The sequence below is a fragment of the Heteronotia binoei genome, chromosome 4 (genome assembly GCF_032191835.1).
Source record: "Heteronotia binoei isolate CCM8104 ecotype False Entrance Well chromosome 4, APGP_CSIRO_Hbin_v1, whole genome shotgun sequence".
NCBI classification, from domain to species: domain Eukaryota; kingdom Metazoa; phylum Chordata; class Lepidosauria; order Squamata; family Gekkonidae; genus Heteronotia; species Heteronotia binoei.
Genome location: NC_083226.1, coordinates 132500226 through 132521963, shown reverse-complemented (window position 1 = coordinate 132521963; position 21738 = coordinate 132500226). Strand labels below are relative to the sequence as shown.

The following is a 21738-nucleotide window of genomic DNA, read 5'->3' as shown; positions in this document are numbered from 1 at the left end:
CAACAGGCTATTACAGAAAATACAGTATCAGCTGTTTGGTATGCATATACATGCAGGAATGCACACAGAAGCAGAGTTCCTCCTCACTACAGCATTGTTTTATCTGTGCAAAGAAAGGCAATCCATGTGCATAAATTTATACTCATTTGCCCTTGCTAGATTAGGATGCAAATCTTAAAGCAATATAGGATCACAGAATCATAGAGTTGGGAGGGACATCCAGAGTCATCTTGTCCAACCCCCTGCATAATGCAGGAATATGCAATGTCTTGCTAGAATATGGAGCCTTGGTATGCTAAGAGTGTGCATGAATATTGTTACCATTTCTGCATGGGTTTCTTCAAATTCTTCTTCATTTGCACTTGAAGAAATCGAAGACTTTGAAAACTGCTCAACAAGGTCCTTAGAATTAGCTTGTAAAACTTGTAGCTCAGACTTATCTTCAACAAATGTGCCATCTTGAATACTAGAAGACAAGAACACCTGTCATTGGATTATTTTCCCACCTTACTTCATGGGTTCATACAGGATTAGAACATCACATTTTCTCTTTCACACAATGCTGCAAGTTGACTAACCCAAAACTACCCAATGAGCTACAATGTGAGTGTGAGCTACAATGTGAGTGAAAGGTTTTCTGCTTGGGCTTCCTCTGCTCAAACCTCCATAGTACTGTGCCGGCATGCATACAGTACAAGCTGGAGGCCCATGAGGGGAGGGAGAGATCATAGAATTATAGAGTTGGAAGGGACCTCTAGGGTCATCTAGTCCAACTCTCTGCACAATGCAGGAAACTCACAAACACCTCCCCCTAAAATCACAGGATTTTCATTGCTGTCAGATGGCCATCTAGCCTCTGTTTAAAAACCTCCAAGGAAGGAGAGCCCACCGCCTCCCGAGAAAGCCTGTTCCACTGAAGAATCATGCTAATGATCAGGAAGTTCTTCCTAATGCTGAGCCGGAAACTCTTTTGATTTAATTTCAACCCACTTGTTCTGGTCCTACCTTCCAGGGCCACAGAAAACAATTCCACACCATCCTCTATATGACAGCCCTTCAAGTACTTGAAGATGGTGATCATATCACCTCTCAGCCGCCTCCTCTCCATGCTAAACATCCCCAGCTCCTTCAGCCTTTCCTCATAGGGCTTGGTCTCCAGACCCCTCACCATCTTCGTCGCCCTCCTCTGGACCCATTCCAGCTTGTCTATATCCTTCTTAAAATGTGGTGCCCGAAACTGAACACAATACTCCAGATGAGGTCTTACCAGAGCAGAGATAAACTATTAGGAAGCTCCTCCCTACCCAAATAATATAGTATCACAACAGGGTTGAGCACCAGGGCTAGATGAACAGTTGCTTGGCCCACCTAGTTCTGAGTCTCAGTAATAATAGTACTATAGTTCAAGGTTGCTAAGGTTTTGGCATAATGGAAGCAGAAAGTTGCTTAACTAGTTCTGGACTTGAGCAATATAAAGCCATAAGGGGCTATTTTTTCCCCTCTCAACGATGTATGGGAGAGTGGGGGGTGTGATGCCCCCTCACAGCACACTTTCCTTGATCCTAATTTCACCTCACTAGCTCATAATACTTAGCTCTGTCCTCTTAATCACTTCGGAATGCTTCAGGAGGTACATTTTAGGATCAGAGGAAGCTCTCTCTAACTAATTAGTTTTTAAAAGCTCATAGCATCTAGGCTGGCATGAAGGCAGAGAAATAGGGGTGGAGGATTTCTAGAAACTATCTCCCTGTCCAGGTCCAAAAGCTGTTAGAAGCTCAATCAAGCAAATTTCCCCTCCCTCACCCATTTTCTTTTCCTGTTCCTTTCAGCTAATAAACTGCCCATTATATTCTACAGCTGCTCAACCACTGAGGGAAAGGCTGTGTATATCTTTTTTTAATATCATGTTTTTCTGCATACACAAAGGGTTCCCTGAGTAGACACAAGCCCCAGGCCTGTCAATGGAGGCTGTATTTGCTGTCCTGCAAGTAGGCACAGGACCACCAAGTTCAATATTACATGGATCAATTAAATACATACATTATGTTTTTGGGGGGTTTTACTTGCCTTCACAACAAATGCAGGAAACTATGCCACTATTCCCATTTTAGAGATAGAAACAGATATGTCAGGACAAGTCTTTCTACATTACACAGAAAAAGCAATCATTGATCAGGGATCTACACCAAAATCTATAGCCTAATATTCTCAGCAGTAGTGTCACCAAGTAAATAGTAGATCACAATACACATAATAATTTGTTATTTGTCTATGAGTTCCTATTCCATGTCTTAAAGCTGTGGCAGTCCTACCAATCCTAAAGTGAAAACAAGCTATTTTACATATTCCTATATCCCTCTTTAAAGACTTGACCTGGACAGTTCAGGCTACCCTGATCTCAGAAGCTAAGCAGTATCAGTTCTAGCTAGTACTAGGATGGGAGAATGCCAAGCAAGTCCAGGATTGCTATGCAGAGGCAGACAATGGTAAACTATCTCATTTATCTCTGCAAGATAAACTGGCTGTAATTTGACAGCACTTTGTACATACATGTCCTTCCTTTCCTTTTTAAGCACTGAAAATACAAAGCCAAGTGCCGCTAATATGTTGGGGCACAGCCATTACACCCTTCTAAGCTTATGCCTTACAAAGGTGTAATTCTGCTTAGGACTTCACAGTTAGTCATGTATCCAGCTCGTGGGCTTATGCTGCAAACGTAATAGGGACTATGCCATATTGCAATACAAGTAGTTGCAACATAAAAAACTGTAATGCCGGGAATGTGCTGTACTGGACTGTGTATATCATGCTTAAATTAAGCCCTGATATAATTTATTACCTGGATGAAATCAGACTATCTTCTCCTCCTGTCTCTTCATTTAGCTGTTTGCTGCACTGTGGATTGTCTTCAGCTGAGAAATGAGTATCTTCAAGTGTCTGCCCATCAGAAACCTCTAGTTCACCACCAGTCTCATCAATACAGTGGTTCTTTGTGCTAGATGATACACTTTCTCCTAACAACAGATGGTCAAGCATTATATATCCTGCAAAGCCATTAATTAAACTTTTTATTTACAAAATGAAGGCATACTTGTCCCAAGTGACCAGTGATGTCTGAATGCCTGTTTAGCATACAACTTTATGGAATAGACTTCTTTTTAAAAGAGTTTTCTCCCCCAAACCAACCTCTTTGTTTTGTTTTACAATAATGCAAGTTAAGGGGAAGGAAGAAGAACAGTGTTTCTCTTGTTGCCAGCCAGTATTTGGTTGGTTCAAACATTTCATAATAAGCTCGATTTTGGTTACCTCTGGCAGTATTCTGAGAAAAATCTTTAATTATGGCAATATGAGCCAAATGTAGTTTCCAGGATACATAAAATTTTTAAAATGTAATTTGTAGGCTGCATGGAATTTAAAAAATAGTCTCACTGCACTGTCTAAAGAATAACTCATGCTATTTGACTGCACGGCTTTAGTCTCAGTCAGAAAGTAAATCAACATGTTTCAGTGAAGTGACAATAGTGGTTCTTCAAGCTGTATTTGCTGCTTTATATGTATTATCATTCAACCTATACCATGTAGCATTTAGTAAATGAAAAAAAAATCAGTAATATCAAAAAATATCTTCACAATAATGAGCTTTAAAATAATTTAGACTCTTACTTTCCTTCCTCAGTCTTTCTCCCTCCACTGATTCTGAAGGAATAGTTTTTCCTTCAGAAAGGTTCTCAGCTTCCTGTTCAGAATCCTTTTTTTTCTTTTTTCTTTTCTTTTTCATCACAGATTCATTTACTGTCTGCCCTTCAGTCTGTTCCAGGATGCTAAAAGACTCTTCATTCTCCTTTTCTGCAGTCCCACAGTCTACCTCCATTTCTGCATCAGAAATATTGGCATTCTGATCATCCTGTCCGAGGCTGGGTTGTCCATTAATAACTTTGGCTATCAAAGGATACAATATAAATATACCAACAGTCAAATAATTCTCAATAAGCAAACTAAAAATAGTCCCCCCAAATTTTAAAAAAGTGTTAGAATTCTTCTTTTTTCATATTAAACTCTCAAAATGCTTGGCATGCCATCTGTACCCCTCTCTTCACCATGAAACTACTCCAGCATTGACTACATATGAAACTCCTTGATTTCCTTCTATACTATATAAAACAGTTATTTGTTTGTCACAATCAAATCTTTCTCAGGCTGCCACCCATGTAACCTCAGATGATAGGGGCACCCAAAGCAGGGCCTCTGAAGATGACCAGAATAGTCAGGTAGATTCATAATAGAGTAGGTAGTCCTTACAGTATCCTTGTCCCAGGGGTGTTGAACGCATTTGTTATGAGGGCCGGATCTGATATAAATGAAACCTTGTCAGGCTGAACCATGTATGTCATAAAATGTAATGCCAGATAGTGAAGATGTAAACTTTATAAAGGACACAGACCAACAATATTAACATTTTTTAAAAACTTAAAGTATGCTTAAAAGATCAGCACTCTTGCAATATTTTGTTTATTTAACAGTATCTGATAACTGACATCTCTTTCTCTGAATTATTGCATCAAAATCTGGAGACAATGTCTGTGCTGTAGCAATCTTGAGTATGCTGTTCAGGTGTTGTTCAGGTGTATGTCAGTAAGTTGCAAACCCACTTTTGATTTATTGACATATTACAGAAATCTCATGATCAATGCTTGGAGCCTAAGACCCAAGGAAAACATGAAATGGATGGGCATTGTGAACCTTTGTACATAAGTTGCTTTTGTACATAAGTTTTGTACATAAGTTGTTTTACATAGATGTACTTAAGTTGCCGGGTTTGATTCCCCACTCCTCCACTTACAGCTGCTGGAATGGCCTTGGGTTAGCCATAGCTATCGCAGGAGTTGCTCTGTAGCTCTTGTGCAATTAAGCAAGCCTAGCAAAGCAAGCTGTGATGCAGAAGGAAGAAAGAGTGAAAGAAGGAAGTATATGACAGTGAGCTGCTCACAGGCCTGATAGGAGATTTCTAGAGGACTGATCCAGCCCTCAGGCTGCACGTTTGACATCCCTGATATAGAGCTTTAAAGGTCAATACCAGCACCTTGAATTGGGCATGGAAAAAAATTGGGAGACAGTGAAGATGGAACGAGACTGGAGTCTTGTTGACCCCTTCCAGTCATTGGGCCGCTGCATTCTACACCAATTGTAGCTTTTGGATAATCTGCAAGAGCAGCCTCATATATGGTGTATTGCAGTAATCTAATCTAGATGTTACTACGACATGCCCCAGCACTACACACGAGGACTTAAAACACCCACAAAACAGTGCTTCCCAGTCCAAACTCTGAAAGGCTATCTAGAACGATACCACGAGGAGGAGAAGGACGAAGAGATTGGATTTATACTCCATCCTTCACTCAGAGTGGCTTACCATCTCCTTCCCTTTCTTTCCTCACAATAGACACCTTGTAAAATATGTAGGCCTGAGAGAGCTCTTTCAAGAACTGTGACTGATCCAAGGTCACTCAGCAGGCACAAACAGTAGAATGGAGAATCAAACCCAGTTCTCCCAGATTAGAGTCCACACACTTAACCACTACACCAAACTGGCTCTCAAAAGCCACCAAGAGATCCAGGAGAATTAACAGGGCTGTACTCCTCCTTTCCATCTCCTAGTACAGGTCATCTACTAGGATGACCAAGGCCATTTCAGTTCCATAATCAGGCCTGAAAACGAATCAGAATGAATTCAAACAATCTACTTCATTCAGGAATCCCAGAAGTTGCCCAGTCACAACTTGTTCAATCACACTGCACAAAAATGTATGTACCACATTTCAATTAAAAAAATTATTATGGTGTTAAATCAACAGTACAACAAAAACAGTAATACAACAACAATTAAATTAGCAAAGCAGCAAAAACTGCCAAAAACCCACAGAAATTTATAGTATTCTACTGTTGGCAGTTAAACATTCAGCCTACTAAAAGCCTGGAAGAGAACAAAAAAAAGTCCTACCATTAAGGACAATATTTAGCAAGGTTCCTTTAGAATGGAATTACAAAACTGCAGAGCAACCACTACACAGTACACTTCATACTTGCTAAGTATGCACAGGGAAGGAACAAAAGATTCCCAATCAGATTGTGATGGGTGGGAGACTAATCAAGTTGTAATTATTACTTAGCAACAGTTCTACATTTTTTTTTAAATACCTTTTCGCTTTTTCTGAGACTTGGGCAGTTTTCTTTCACTGACTGTTTTTTCTTTTTGCAGCTGACATTTTCCATCATTTGCCTTTCTCCTTTCATTTTCCAGGACTTTCTCGAGGAGTTTCGCAAATAAATCAAAATCGAATGGCCTTTTTTCTTCTGTCAAACAAGAAAATGATGTGAAAGTTTGTCACATGAAAACAAATAGTCCGTGTAATTACAAATTCATGTCACGATCCTTTATTAAGTTTTTTTTTAAATACCACAGGCTCTTGAAAATTAAAGTTCATTCAGCAATAAATTGGTGAGCCACACTAGACGTCACAGTGTCCTTGTGGCTGCCACGAGGATGCTGCTTGCCATTTAAAAGTCAGTTTAAAATGCTGCAAGAGACTGATCCAGAACACATCTGCAGTGTAGCAGGCTGAGATGCTCTTATCCCCAACCCACCGCAGGCACCTTATCAAAGTCTGAAACAGCAACATCCTTCCCCACACACCCCGTTCTGACACTTGACATGGCATGGGGGAACTACAGTTAGAGTGCTATGCTGCAGGCTCAATTAGGATCAGGAACTCATGGCATTTTTAGATGACTTTAAAATGGTGGTAGTTGTGCCCTCATGGAGGCCAGGTCTAGAGGAAGATTTAAGATGAAAGTTTAGCTACTTAAGATCACAGTGAATCTGCATGGACAAAAAAATCCCATTAATTGAATAGAACAAAAGAGTTAAACCAGGGGTGGCCAAGCTTGCTTAACATAAGTAAGAGCCACACAGAATAAATTTCAGATGTTTGAGAACCACAAGACATGAAGGCAGGCAGCCAGGGAAAGGAAGAGGAAGGGAGAGGTGTAAAGAAAGCAACTTTAACTTTAAATGCATTCTCCAAGTCAGCAGCTGGCTTGGCTTGGAGAAACGATTTATAGAGAGAGATGCCTTCTCCAAGCTGGTCAATGGGGCAGTGGGGGCTTCGAGAGCCACACACTACATGTGAAAGAGCCACAGTTTGGTCACCCCTGAGCTAAACAATCCTCAATAGAGGTGATATCTGAACCTGTCCATCTGGGAGATCCTAGTACTGAAACAAGCCTTCCATTCTACAAGCACTGAACAAAACCTTTACATTATAACAAGAGATAATATTCAATTTTAGTTTATTTTTACTAAAAGACACACAGAAAGTTTCACTTAGGATAATAGTTAATCTAGAAATGCTTACTGAATGCTTTATCTATTCTCCATCCATTGGCCTTTTCTTCCCGCTTAAATTTATTCTGAAAACAGAAAGTTGTGCCACATTATTGATTTTCAATAAGAAACGAAATTTTATTTTAGTCTGAACTATAGCGTATATTCCCCTTATAGCTTCTCACATTTTTAACTCAGCAGTGAATTAGTTCATCTATCTTTATTCATAATAAAATCACTGTATCTAATAGTAAACCAGCTGGCCTATAAGGATGCTTTAAAAAAAGCTTTCCATTCAAGAGGGGGGTTAAACAAACCCTTCATTCAAAATCTTCATACTTTGACAAGAGATATCAGTATGTAGCTTATCTTTACTAAAAGACACAAAACATGAATGATAAAAGCTTCACCACTAGGTCAGTCAGACAAGGTCTTTATATAAACACCTCAACACACAGGTATGAAGGAAGAACATGAGTCTGTAAATTAGCTAGAAAAAAAGGGGGAAACTCCACACAAAAATGGCCTAGCAAAACAATCCTAAGCAGAGCTATACCCTTTTAAGTCCATTGAGGTCAATGGACTTGGAAGGGTGTAATTATTTTTAGGATTGCACTGTAAATATATTCCAGAAGGGATGAGATGCTAAGAACAGCAGTGTCAGTCAAAGAGAGAAAATAGAAGGGAGACAGTCTGCTCAAGCTGCTTACAGAATCCTGGAAGACAGTTTTGGGGATGAATTTCTGAAATCTTACCAACACACACAAGTTCTCAAGGGATGCTGGCTTATAATTTTAAAAGAAAACTGATTTTAAAAAAACCTAAGACAGGAGAAGATAGATTTATTTATTTCCTTGCAAGTGCAAGGAGCACTTTTCTCATTTTAAATAATATGGAACACACCAAGAATATAGTGCAGGTCTGGCACACACTCACAGTAGTGGGTATTCCTCAAAATTAATAACCTCTTGCAAACACAAGTACTCCTCCCACTATAAAGACAGCATCCTGTCTGGTTGGGTGCTGTTTACTGCAATAAATAGCTGTCTTGGGACACTTTTGAGGGAGAAAAGTAGAGCAGAGGTTTTTTAATAATTCTAAATGATCAAATAAGGAAAAAGTTGTTGCTGGAAAAAAAGAAAAGAATGGGGAGGGGCACATTTCAATTTTCATGTAGCCACTTTCCTGGGTAGTGCAGGGAAGATTCTTTCACTGTGTAAACACAGATTAAGACTATGGAGAAAAACAACATAAGGGCACTTGTCCTTGGGATGTGCCTCATGACTTCTTTTAAAAGGACACCCTTGGCTAACATGGTCTGTGCAGATGAAGCAGAAGCCATATGAAAAACAAGCTGGGGTGCAACTAATATGAAAACAGGGATGAAAAAGGCAGCTTAAAATGCTGTGGTAAATGAATTTGGCTTATAGGCCTGAAATTTTGCAAAATAATCTGTACAAAGGCCCTGCTGTGATCATTTGCAAATACAAAAGTATATTAATCTGAAAAGAAATATTGGTCTTAAAAGTGCCACTTGACTCCTACTTTGTTCTACTGCTTCAGACCAACACAGCTGCCCACTTGGATCTATCAATTCAAATAATCATTACTATATATTTAAAAGAACAGCAGTCACAACACAGAAGAAAACACCTTTGGTGATTTTTAATTTTTAAATGTTTACCTTTATTTCCGTTCTTGCTCTGTGAGGAAAAAGCTGACTAATCATTGAAAAGTCAGTTCCAACCATGCTTATGGCTAAGAAGAACATCTCTGTTTCTGTGTAAAGAACATAGCAGTAAATATATGGATTTGAACACTAGGATCGATAGATTTAAAGAGTGAACTATCAGAACATTTATATATTAATAATAAAATATATACTACATTTTATAAGAAAATTTCTTATCTCATTTTAAGAGCAAAACAGCTTTCAAATCTAATGGGTCAAATTAATTTCTTCAAAGCATCTGAAAAAGCAGCTGATTGTGACTGTTGAAAAGCATTCATATTAACAACATAGAGTTAATCCACAATTATATAATGTGTGTCTACAAATACTATAAATAGACTAAGTTTGATTGGGAGAGGGAGTGTTATGTAAATACATCAAACCCTTCCCAAACATATTGCTGCAACTTATAACTACATTATATTTCATATTCCACACTATGAATTACGGTACATACGTTTTCACTATGAGTGATCAAGATACAGGGTACAAGTAACAAACAGATTAAACAAATTACGTCATCACTCTATACTGACTTTGTTTGGCAGCATTCCCTTAAACTAAGCCAACATCTGGCAACCTTAGTGTCAAAGTTTCTCCTCACCCCAAGCCTGGGATAGGAAGACCCATTGTTTAGCATGCAAGGCAAAATAAGTGACTAACTACTAGAGAGAGAACAACTCCGGCTTTAAATGGTATCTGCTACCAGTCTCTTTTCGACTATTTCCCCACAGCATCAGAGAAAAGAGACAAGCCTCTGGGCCTCTCAGGGAATTAACAAGAAAGTCAGCCTTATAAGGTTGGCTTGCAGTCTGAGTTTCCAAACAAAGATGTTACCAGTAGGTGGTCAGGTCCAAGACTTCTGGATTTAGCTTGAGGCCAGAAGAGATAATAATCCACACCACGTTAAAAAAATATAATTGACCTATTAAAGTGCAAGACTGTCAAGAATAAAAATAACAGATCTAAGCATATCCAGAATAACTAATACAATATCCAGAGGTTACCATTGTAGTCCACAAGGTTGCTAGGTTCAGCATCAAACTCTAGTTTTCAGAGACATGTCAGGGAATCAGCCCATACAGGAACAGTAATCAAAATGGCAAGGTTGAGCTGGGCAACCACTGACACAATGCTGGTCAAGTAACCACCAAGATAGAAGCAAGACAAAAAGCTGGCTAACTTATAGAAAAGATTCTGATAGGCCACAGGCCTGAAGTAGCCGATTAGAATCAGAGAGATGAAGTAACCCTCTTCTCCTTGTTGCTGAGACATGTGACAACTGTACTGCAGCTTAGCCATTTTCTGTACTGCAGCTTAGCCATTTTCTCTCAGCCATTTATTCAGATGTTTGGAATTTGTCAATTAAGAAGCCCAGGGAGAGGATGGTACCTCCTCAGCCAGATGCAAGCAGTCAGACTGAAGGTCAAAGCTCTGTTGTTTTAACTATCTTTGTGAGAAAGTATCATGTAGGCCATAAACCTAAACCAAAGTTTAGCAAAACTTTAGGGAACCATAATTCTTTACACTTAGCTCTTCAGAAGGCAAATCCAAAAAAGAACATATCACTGTAATTCTATATTGACAGCACTAAAAGTGCACCTACCCTTTTCAGACCATGGCTTCGTATAATAGTTTTTTCTAAAACTTGAGTAGGTTGTTGTAGAACCACGCTCAAAGATGGGGTCATTTTCTTCCACCACACATTGCCCCTTCGTCCTTAAAACTTCTATAGTCAAACTAAATCAGGACATATGGAATACGAAGAAATGCAGTAAGAAATAATGATACATCAAAAACAACAGTAGTCTTTTACCAGAGCTGGAACCAAGACTGCATGAGAAGCTCTACAATGTATCAACAGAGATTTAAAATTAATAAGTTAAAAATGTTTCAATGAACTTAAATGAAGCCTTAAATTTTACATTGTGACAATAAAGTAGTTCATTAACCATAAAGAGCACTGAGAGAAACAAAAATCCCTAACAGCTCTAGAAATGTTTTTTCCAACTGTCAAAATCTAACCTCTCTTCATCTAGAATAATCGAGCCATCTTCTGCTACTTTTACTCGAGGAACTAGGAGGGGGCCATCATCCTCTTCTCCCTCTTCTTCCTCGACTTCCTCATTTTCATCTTCATGATCAGCAACAATTTTATCTTCAGGTCTGAAATTTTGGAAATTAATACTTCACAGAAAAGTTCATCCAAGTCTGTTTTCTAACATATGTTCTTCTCTAAGGTTCTCTCTCTCTCTGTATTAGGCTACACATACAGCAGAATGAGGTGGAATAATGTGTTGAACCATTCAAGGTGTCAAATACTCCCCACATGTAAAAACTCCCCTAAAATGAAGAATTAGCACACCAGGAAGAAAAATATATCCTATTCTGTTGCAATGTCATATTAATTTTCCACTTACAAGGTGTTAGTGGTGTGGAGGAACTCTGAAAGACATCATCCCTTACCTAAAGTCTGAAACAGTACAATAAATTTTACCTTTTTATTGTACTGTTTGTGTAGATCCCTCTAGTGTACTTAGAGTGCTGTAAAGCAGTGGTCCGCAACCTTTTTGGCATCAGGAACCGGTTTTGTGGAAGGCAATTTTTCCACAGACCAGGGGTAGGGGGGGCATGGTTTCGGGATGACACAATTGTGCACTTTATTTTAGTGTGGTGGTTAAGTGTGGTGATTAAGTGTGTAGACCCTTATGTGAGAGAAATGGGTTTGATTTTTCACTCCTCCATTTGCAGCTGCCAGAATGGCCTTGGGTCAGCCATAGCTCTTGTAGGAGTTGTCCTTGAAAGAGCAGCTGCTGTCAGAGCTCTCTCAGCTCCACCCACCTCACAGGGCGCCTGTTGTGAGGGTGGAAGATAAAGGAGACTGTGAGCCACTCTGAGATTCAGAGTATAAATCCAGTGTCATTATCTTATTATTATTATTACATTGTAATTACACTATAATGAAATAATTATACAACTCACAGCCCGGTTGCTAACAGGCCACGGACTGGTACTGATCCACAGCCTGAAGGTTGGGGACCCCTGCTGTAAAGTACCATTATATCTGAAGTGACTTTCTGAATGAGCTTTTAAGAACCTCTATAAAGGTATGGCTGAAAGAATACAAAAATCAGCAAAATTGCCTTGACAAATAAAATGTTAATCAACTATTAATTGTGGCTAGGGGCCATGAGATCAGATGCTATCTCTCCCTCACTCACCCATTTCATTTGCGCACAAATTCTTCTTGCTGTCATTAACCACAGAAGTAATAGCCATCCTTAAACTTAACCCTGGGGGTCTTCCTAATCCAGCATTTAAAAAGGAATATAAGAACAGAGGAAAGGAAAAGAGGGAGGGGGGAAGCTTTTGGCAGTCAAGTCGCAGTTAATCTGTTGTGGTTTCTGTTATTTTTATATAACATTGCTTTCTGTGCTCTCTAGCATTTTTAACTCTTTACTACTTTGGTATTTGTAAGAATGACATCTTATAAAATATTTCAGTAAACAGATAAAAGAGAAAGAGGAAAAAAGAGAGTAAGAGCACCTGAATATATATCTTGTTTCTGGCTCCTTAATGTATCTAATGGCTGTTTAGCACTTCTAAACAGGCCCTAGCAAAGGTTTAGCATTCAACAATTAACAGCAAGAATACATTTTCATCGGAAAAGATACAAGGATTATAATCTTTACCACAATCATATAGTTGACGAATATTTTAAAAATTACAAATCCATCTATATTAATGTGTAACCAATTCTATTCCCATAGAAAATACAAAGATTACTCTTTTGTTTGGGCTGCAGTCCTTTCTAATTTCTTTTCTTCCACCAAAGAAGACCTATACAATATCAAACATTTTTATTAGTCATTTATGCAAAAATAACATTCAAACATTTTGTCTTAGTCTGATAGCAAACTGTCTGATCTTCCTGTGTGAGTTATAACCTTATTGACAAAACAGTTTTAACTGAAAAGGACAAGCAATGGCTAGGGATCCAGTCGTCTGAAACTCCCAGATATCAGCCACACATGACCAGGGTATGAACTATAATCTCAGCATGATAGTCCACAGTTTACCATTCAGGGCTCTTGGGGAAGTTTCTGCTGTACTGCTGAGATTCACAAAAATACACTACACAAATAAGTGAGTATTACCTCATTTCTGAAAACCATTCTTCTTAGGAAGCAACAGACCTGTGCCTTTCTCTTCTTAAATAAGACGCGACTGCTTTTCACATGATAATCATTGAAGAGAAAATGCAGTATAGCATAACAAGCAGCAGTAGCATAAATAACCATTCTACACACAGGTTCCAAAACTCTCATTCATGTTTTCTCTTCCCCAATGAGGTAAAAAGGGATAAGCAGGACTTTTTTTGTAGCAGGAACTCCTTTGCATAGTAGGCCACACACCCCTGATGTAGCCAATCCTCCAACAGTTTACAGGGCACTTAGTACAGGGCCTACTGTAAGCTCCAGGAGGATTGGCTACAGCAGGCGTGTGTGGCCTAATATGCAAAGGAGCTCCTGCTTCAAAAAAAAGCCCTGGGGATAAGGACCCAACCCACCATACATATGAAGGAGATTGTGGCAGTAAATTTGCTTTGTCTACAATAAAGCAGGAGAAACTATGTACACCATCCTAATATATTTGGAGGAAAAGCAGAATATTGATATAATTAATCAGTTAATTAAAGCAAATATTTTTATTTAAAAACATACTTACTTCATGGGATTGTTTTCTGGCAGATAATATATGAAATCTCTCATAATCATTTTTGAACGGTCTTCTGGCAAATGTTTTTCAATTATCGGATACTTAGATTTCCGTTGTTGCTGAACAAAAACAATATTTTTATTTATCTTTTGTTACAATTTTGCTTTAAAAACTGGTGGCAATTATGAAAGTTATAAAGCAGTTTTTAACAAGACAGAATGTTCTCCATTCTATCATCCATATGTTTCAAGTTCAAATGCCCATACTATTCGGATTCTATATGAATAGCAATTCAGAGTCAAACAGATATCCTAATGTAATATATTAGCCCACATGCCTTTTACATTGCAGAATGGTATCCGCTTAGAATCAAGAGAAACAGCAGTGAAATTAACAAAATTCTGTTCAGCACAGCACTGTCTGTGCAGAAGCAGAGACATTAAGCAACACCACTTACTTGAAGGCTGAGGCTGCAATCCTGCTTGGGAGTAAACCCAGTAAGAGATCAGTGACACTTACGTCTTAAGACAATATATTTAAGATTTTTTATATTTAAGATATTTTTACTGTGACAACAAACTGATATGCTGCAAAAGTGAAAATAGTTATATAACATGTGAAGAGAAGGAAGGTCTGCATGATGAGACTGCAACCCCTTCACATTATGTAGCAGCCAAAAGTATTTAACAAAAGATCACAGAAGTTTTCAGAGGCTGTAAATGTAGCCTTTAACTGTTCCATTTTCCTAGATTTAATTTTTAAAACAGCTTATATATATTTTTAAAGGCACTTAGTGAAACTGCAGTTTTAAAGCAATAAAAATGATTTTTATCCACCCCAGATTTTCAACATTCTGATCACAGCTGAAAGCATATTGTATCCCAATCCTAAATATACAGATGTGCTGTTAAATATTGTTTAATTAGTGGAATTATGTACACACATGTTACTATTTGGACCAAATTTTTTGGGGGTAGGTGTTATTTCTGTATTTTTTCATATAATACTAACAAAATCAGAGTCAATTGGAAAAAAAATTAAAGTCAATTCCATAATTGGGAAAAAAATTCTTCCTTGCTTGTAGCTTAGTATTTATTGTTGCAATATTTAAACATCCTAATAGTAAGAATGTACTTTTGTTTACTAGACAACAATAGGATCAGAACAAAACCAGACACAACACCATCACTTCAAGCTATGAGGCTGCAAGGAAAATGACAGCACTGAAGCTCCAACCTGCAATGCTAGAAATACTGTAACAAAATGTCTTGACAATATACTGTCAAATCTGAAGCAGCTGAAGGCAAACCCCTTTCCCAGCCTGCTCCTGCCACCAGTGCTGTGAGCCCAGGCCCCAGGGTAAAATGCAAAGTGGTTGGTGTTGCAAGGTCCCCCCCCCCCACTTACCTTGAGCCACCTTGGAAGGGGACTGGGAAAACAAGCTGCACTATATCCCCCACCCCCATCTGCAGAAGTTGAGGGGCAGCAGCCGAGGTTCAAGGCCATATGCACAGCAGGACACAGGCCAAGCAAAGTATCATAAGTCACAATTGCCTGTGTGGCAGCAACCACCTCCAGCCAAGGCTGCCAGGAAATCCATGGTGGCGCAATGCTGGGGATTCAAGTCAAAGCTTGTTGGTAAGCCATGCTACCTCCATGTAGCAGCAGCCATCCCAGGCTGAGGGCTGCCAGATCATCTGATGGGGGAAAAGGCACTGTGTGTAACAGAAGCCTCAGGCCACCCAACGACTAATACAACTAGAGATCCTGGCACTCCCCCCCGCGCATGTTGGCAGCTGACTACAGATGAAGGCTACCAGATGATCCATAGGGGAGGAAAGCCTGGCCACCAAGTCACATGTTAAGTGGCAGGACTAGGCCCCAGTGTATGGAAGGAAGTGCCAAAGAATGCCCCTCATGAGCCAAAGAACAGCTGCTGGACAGCAGGTCACAAATACAGCAGTGGAGCTGGCTGCCATAAAGCCCTAACATAGAATTTTCTGATCATCTGCACACACCATGTGCAAATGCTGATACCTGTGGCCATCTAAGACAGCACCCCTGGAGCTGCAAGCTGAGTGCAATGGCTCCTAACTTAACATTGAGGCTGTCCCTGAAGTGAAGGGGATCTGCTTGTCTGCTGCAGACAAGGTTGTTCTGCTGTGCTGAAGCTAAAATCAGAGCTGCTGCCCCAGCAGCCTCCTGTTCCCTCCCTTACACCAGTTGCTCAAAGCCGCTGGATGGGGCTGTTCCTGGAGTCCTGGATAGGCCTGTTCCAGCCCCTGGCTTCATGTTTGACAACCCTGGCATAGCTCATTCCAGCCAAGGCCAGGAATTGGGGGGCGGGGAGATGTTTGTAAGTAAATGGGATAGATGTGTCATGAGCCACACAACCTACAAAAGACCTACCATCAGCTTCCTCATAAAAATTTTGCTAAATACATTACCATACCTTTTCTTTCTTCAATTCTTCCTTGAGCAGCTGCCTCAGCTTCTTAGCTTTGATTATTTTTTCATGATCAGAGCATATCTTTTTTTCTTTTGCTGCCGCAGGTTTGGCCTGCTGTATCTCCTCCTGCATCAAACTTTCCTGTGTGGGTCTCTCTTTAAGTGGTGAGGATATGTTGTTCTGCTGGGCTTCATCACTTTTATGAGCTGTTACAGCCAGATTGGTCTCCTTATTACCAGATTTTTTAAATGGAGAAAATTGTGGTACTTGGGGAAGAGGTGTTTTCTTCTCAGGCAATATGGGAGATTTTTCTATATTAGTCTTCTCACATGAAGGTGATTCCTTTTGAAGGACAGAGTTACCAGGAGGAGAGCGAGGTACCCACTTTTGAGAATATTTTGACACTGAACTGACAGCACAACATGCAGAAGTGGATGAAACTCTTGGCTTAGCAAGATTGGGTATTGTGGATATTCGTTTTCGTCTCTGAAAAGGGGAGTCTGTGCATTTAATACTATTTCCATCACCACTTGAATTGCCGGTCTTTTCATCTCTGGAAAATTCAGAGTGAGGAAAAAATTGTCATGAAATAAATCTGTCATAAAAGGGCAGCTGGACTATTAACAGCAAATTAAGTAGATGCCCCATAGTACAACAAATCAGGGAATTCATTTTTGAAAAACTTATTGAGTTTAGAGATCAAAATTAGCCCAGGGAAGTTGAGGCTTCACAACTGGTTAAATGCAAATATATTTTTAGAATCCTAACCATTGTTTTTACTGTTAATGATTTAATATCAGCAGTAGGCAAACTCATTCACTTCTCATATGAAAGCATAGGTTACTACTATAAGACACTACTTTAAGAGTTAAGAGTAGAAAATGGCGATGAAGCAGGAGCTCTACTGCTAGAGCTCCTGAAACTGAAACTTTTATGCCAACCACACGCCTGCAACAGCTACTTCTAACGGCGGACCTAGTAACATGCTGCTACGGAAAGGTATGGGGCGAAAATTTAAGAGCTTGGTGGGCTCCAGTTCCCCAGAGAGACAAAGAAACATAGCCTACTGTTTCGGGCCTGGTGCTGACATGAAGGGCCGCCGTGACCGCGGCCTGGTGTGTGAGCGAAGCCAGGCAGAGCCAAGTGGCGAGCGGGTCCGAGTGGGCCCATGTGGTGAGCGAAGCAGCAGGCTCCGGCGGGGTCAGACGCCAGAGAATAGGGCATCGGAGAGGAGATATCGGCAGCAGCTGGACCACCGGATGAGGCGCCGGGAAGGCAGCGGAGGGCACCCGTGGATGCAGCATTCAGCTTGCTGCAGCTCGACTGGTGCTTCCTCCTGCGGTGGCTGTCAGCTGCTATTGTGCCTCTGAATTGGGCGGGGAATACTATAAACAGCCATCCTGGGCACCGACCATGAGTGGAGCTAGTGGAGCTCCTGGAGTCCTTGTTTATGCAGCGGGGAGGTGTGGGGGGGCCTTTACCCCCCCAGGTCTGCCAAGCTGCACAGAGGGGTCAACGGACTAAAGCCTTTGCTCGAAAGAATGAAAAATTGAAGACTTCGCTCTGCACCTCGCTGCACAACCGCACTTTGGAGAACTGGGGACCCTGCTTTTCGCACAACCACATTTTGAGGATATTTTGCACAACATCTGCACAGCAGCACTTTATTTTGCTACAACAACTACCTCCAACTATCTCCGAGCTGCTAGTTTATAATGATTGAAATTTTAGCTGCTAACTGATAAATTGTTTTAGTTAACTAATTTATATAAAGAGAAATTTATTGTTGAATTGATTGGCTTTCAGATAGAATATATATTTTTGGCAAATTAATTAAGGGTGTTTTATGGTTGGGGAGAGTTTCTATAATTAGTAATGCCATCAGAATTAATTTTAAGTATTTTAGCTAATTAATTTAAAAGGAAGATTGTGGGTTGGGTTTAAATTAGTTGGTTAACTTTTAGAATTGGCAGGTCGGTAACTTAAGGGAATTGATTGGCAAGGTCGGAGAGGATTGGGGAGTTAATTAATTGTAGGATGTGAGTTGTGCTTTCTACATTGGTTGAGGCTGAAGTAGAGACCAGTAGGAGATGGCAGGCCTGGGGATTCCGGTACTCCTGGGAGGGGAAAGTATGATGGTGGGAACAAACATCGATATAAGAGGAGACCGAGACAAGGTGGTGCTTGGCCACCTTCTGGTCTGCATCCTATCCCAACGTTGACAGGTAGTGGGGCCAGATTGAATTACTCGCCTCCGTCACTGGTGTTATGCAATGCCAGGTCCATAAATAACAAGACCTCGGTCCTCCGAGAGTCTCTACTCGAGCAGGATGTGGACCTTGGTTGTGTGACTGAGACCTGGGTGCAAGAGGGAGACACTGTGGCCCTCTCCCAAATGGTTCCCCCAGGTTACTCAGTATTTCACCAATCACAGACTAGTGGGTGGGGGAGGGGTGGCTCTATTCATACGAGAGGCTTACTCCTTTAGGGATCTTCCAGCCCCAGAGATCAACGGTATTGAATGTGCCGGTCTGGCATGGGACATTGGGGAGGGGTTGGCGATTTGGCTGGTGTACCGTCCATCTAACGCACCAGCCAGCACCTTACCATCCCTGATCGAGGCCATAACAGGCTGGGCATTGGAGTACCCAAGGTTTGTGATCCTGGGCGACTTCAATGTCCATGCTGACAACACAGCCTCTAGTCAGGCCTAGTGTCATCCATTGTGACACTGGGACTCTCCCAATTTGTTACATCGCCCACTCACCAGGCAGGGCACATGTTAGATTTGATCTTTGTGGCCAGAATTTTGGTGGACAATATTACTGCGGAGGCGGCGCCATGGTCGAACCACTTTGCCATCAAGCCCGTTTGGGCGGTGAGCTTATTTTGGCTTGCGCGCGGAGTCTGATGGACCCAGAGCAGTTCCAAATGGCTCTACGGGACCCCTGGCCCCCTGGCGACTCTCTTGATGATCTGGTTGAGTCCTGGCATGGCCGGCGCTCCAGAGTCATTGATGATATCGCACCTCAATGCCCTCGTGTTAAGCTGGCCTCGTGGTGTACCCCGGAGCTGCAACAGCTGAAACGAGGACTCAGACAGTTAGAGAGGCAATGGCGGCATACTCGAGACAAAGTGACTAGAACATCTTATAAAGAGTTTATGAGGTCCTATGAGATGGCAGTCAAAGCCACAAAGAAGACTTACTTTGTGGCCAAGATTGCGTCTGCAAATTCACACCCGGCACAATTGTTTAGGACAATTCGGAATCTTACAACACTGCCACAAGGCAGGCCAAATGCTAAAGAAATAGAGAAAGGCTGTGAGGCTTTTGTGAAATTTTTTGCAGATAAGATCGTGTTGCTACGCCACGACCTCCCCGCCACATTGGATACAGTATGTAAACTCAAGGCCCCATGTCTGTCTTCTGGTCCAGTCCTGGATCGCTTCAACACACTCAGCTTGGAGGAAGTTGACAGAAATCTCTCTACTGTACGCCCAACAACTTGTGATCTGGACCCGTGCCCTTCCTGGCTAATTAAAGCCTGCCAGAGGGAGCTTAGGTGTCCTATACAGGACACTGTAAATAGATCCCTCTCAGAGCAACTTTTTCCAATGCCTCTTAAAGAGGCTGTGGTCCACCCTCTGCTGAAAAAGGCTACGTCAGATCCGTTCGAATTGGCACATTACCGGCTGGTCTCAAATTTGCCCTTTTTGGGCAAAATTATTGAGAGAGCAGTAGTGTTACAGTGGCAGAGTTTTCTGGATGACGCTTCCATCCTAGATCCCCAGCAGTCCAGCTTTCGCCCAGGCCATGGGACGGAGACAGTGCTGGTTGCCCTGGTGGATGATCTCCAGCGGCATATGGATCGAGGTGGTCCGGCGGTGCTGATGTTATTATACCTATCGGCTGCGTTCGATACAATCGACCATCAGTTACTGACCCGTGGGGATTCAGGGGCTAGCCTTGCAATGGCTTTCCTCTTTCCTTGATGGTCAGGGACAAAGGGTGGTGATTGGGGGAGAACTGTTCCAGAGGCATCCACTTAATTGTGGAGTACCTCAGGAGGTGGTGCTCTCCCCGATGTTGTTTAACATCTACATGCGCCCCCTTGCCCAGATTGCCCGGAGGTATGGGCTGGGCTGTCACCAGTATGCTGATGACACCCAGCTCTATCTACTGATGGACGGCCAGCGTGGTGGCCTCCCAGAAAATCTGGACCTAGCGTTGCAAGCCGTAGCAGGATGGCTAAGGCTGAGTAGGTTGAAGTTGAATCCAGCGAATACAGAGGTCCTTTCCCTGAGCTGCACCGGCCCGGGAAGGGAAATCCCCCTACCAGCTTTTGATGGTGCGCCATTGGAAACAGTGCACTAGGTCAAGAGCTTGGGGGTGCTACTGGAGCCTTCCTTGTCAATGGAGGCCCAGATTTAGCCACTGCTAAATCTGCCTTTTTTCATCTTAGGTGGGCGCAGCTGTTGGCCCCCTTCCTGGAGCACAATGACCTGGCAACAGTGATCCATGCAACAGTCACCTCGAGGTTAGACTACTGTAATGCTCTCTACATGGGGCTGCCCCTGTGCTGAACCTGAAATCTGCAGCTAGTGCAGAACGCAGCAGCCAGACTGTTATTGGGACTCCCTAAGTGGGAGCACATACAGTTGAGGCTGCGGGAACTGCACTGGCAGCCAATTGTGTACCAGATTCGTTACAAGATGCTGGTTATTACCTTTAAAGCCCTATATGGCCGAGGACCTGCCTACCTTAGGGACCGTCTCTCACCATATGTTCCCCGTAGGGTACTGAGATCTGGTTCTCAAAATCTATTGATAATCCCCGGGCCAAAGGAGGCCAGACTGAAAGCTACAAGAGAAAGGGCCTTTTCGATCACAGCTCCCCACTGGTGGAACCAATTACCAGAAGAGGTACGGGCCTTGCGGAGCCTTACCCAGTTCCGTAGGGCCTGCAAGACTACCCTCTTTCAGCTGGCTTTTTCTTAAGGTGGAACCTATTGTACCATCGTCAAGTAAAATTGTAAGATGAGTAACATTGAGACTGTAGCACCAAACTAATTTGTTGGTTTTAAATTTGATTGTTTTAATTAGATGGTTTTAATGTAATAGTATGTATAACTGAACTGTAATATGTAATTTGTTATGTACCAGTGTACTTTTATTATTTTATTATTGTAATGTTTGTATTTTATATTATGCTATGTGAGCCGCCCTGAGCCTGTTTCAGCGGGGAGGGTGGGATATAAATTTATTATTATTATTATTATTACTTATAATATGTGCTAATGATGCAAACTCGAGAAAGAGCTAGTTCATAACCCTGATACAGCTTACCCTTTTTAATACACCTTCTTACAGAAAATTTCAGCCATGATTTTTAAAACCACATCCTATACATGTGAAATTATTTCTATGTAAATGTGTCACAGATAGAGGTCTTAGGAA

The 21738-nt window shown here is 41.4% G+C and overlaps 1 protein-coding gene across 1 annotated transcript in view; it reads right to left on the bottom strand.

Annotated features, from left to right (window-relative positions):
• The window catches only part of BDP1 (B double prime 1, subunit of RNA polymerase III transcription initiation factor IIIB), a 72172-nt gene that overhangs the window by 45976 nt on the left and 4458 nt on the right, over nucleotides 1-21738 (bottom strand). The window contains exons 2-12 of the mRNA XM_060235779.1: nucleotides 16285-16834; nucleotides 13842-13951; nucleotides 12900-12953; nucleotides 11139-11279; nucleotides 10720-10853; nucleotides 9066-9160; nucleotides 7413-7467; nucleotides 6196-6351; nucleotides 3664-3939; nucleotides 2840-3014; nucleotides 322-466 (exon numbers count right to left, since the gene is read on the bottom strand). Of these exons, the coding sequence (XP_060091762.1) occupies nucleotides 322-466; nucleotides 2840-3014; nucleotides 3664-3939; nucleotides 6196-6351; nucleotides 7413-7467; nucleotides 9066-9160; nucleotides 10720-10853; nucleotides 11139-11279; nucleotides 12900-12953; nucleotides 13842-13951; nucleotides 16285-16834 (1891 nt within the window). The remainder of the gene's footprint in view (nucleotides 1-321; nucleotides 467-2839; nucleotides 3015-3663; nucleotides 3940-6195; nucleotides 6352-7412; nucleotides 7468-9065; nucleotides 9161-10719; nucleotides 10854-11138; nucleotides 11280-12899; nucleotides 12954-13841; nucleotides 13952-16284; nucleotides 16835-21738) is intronic.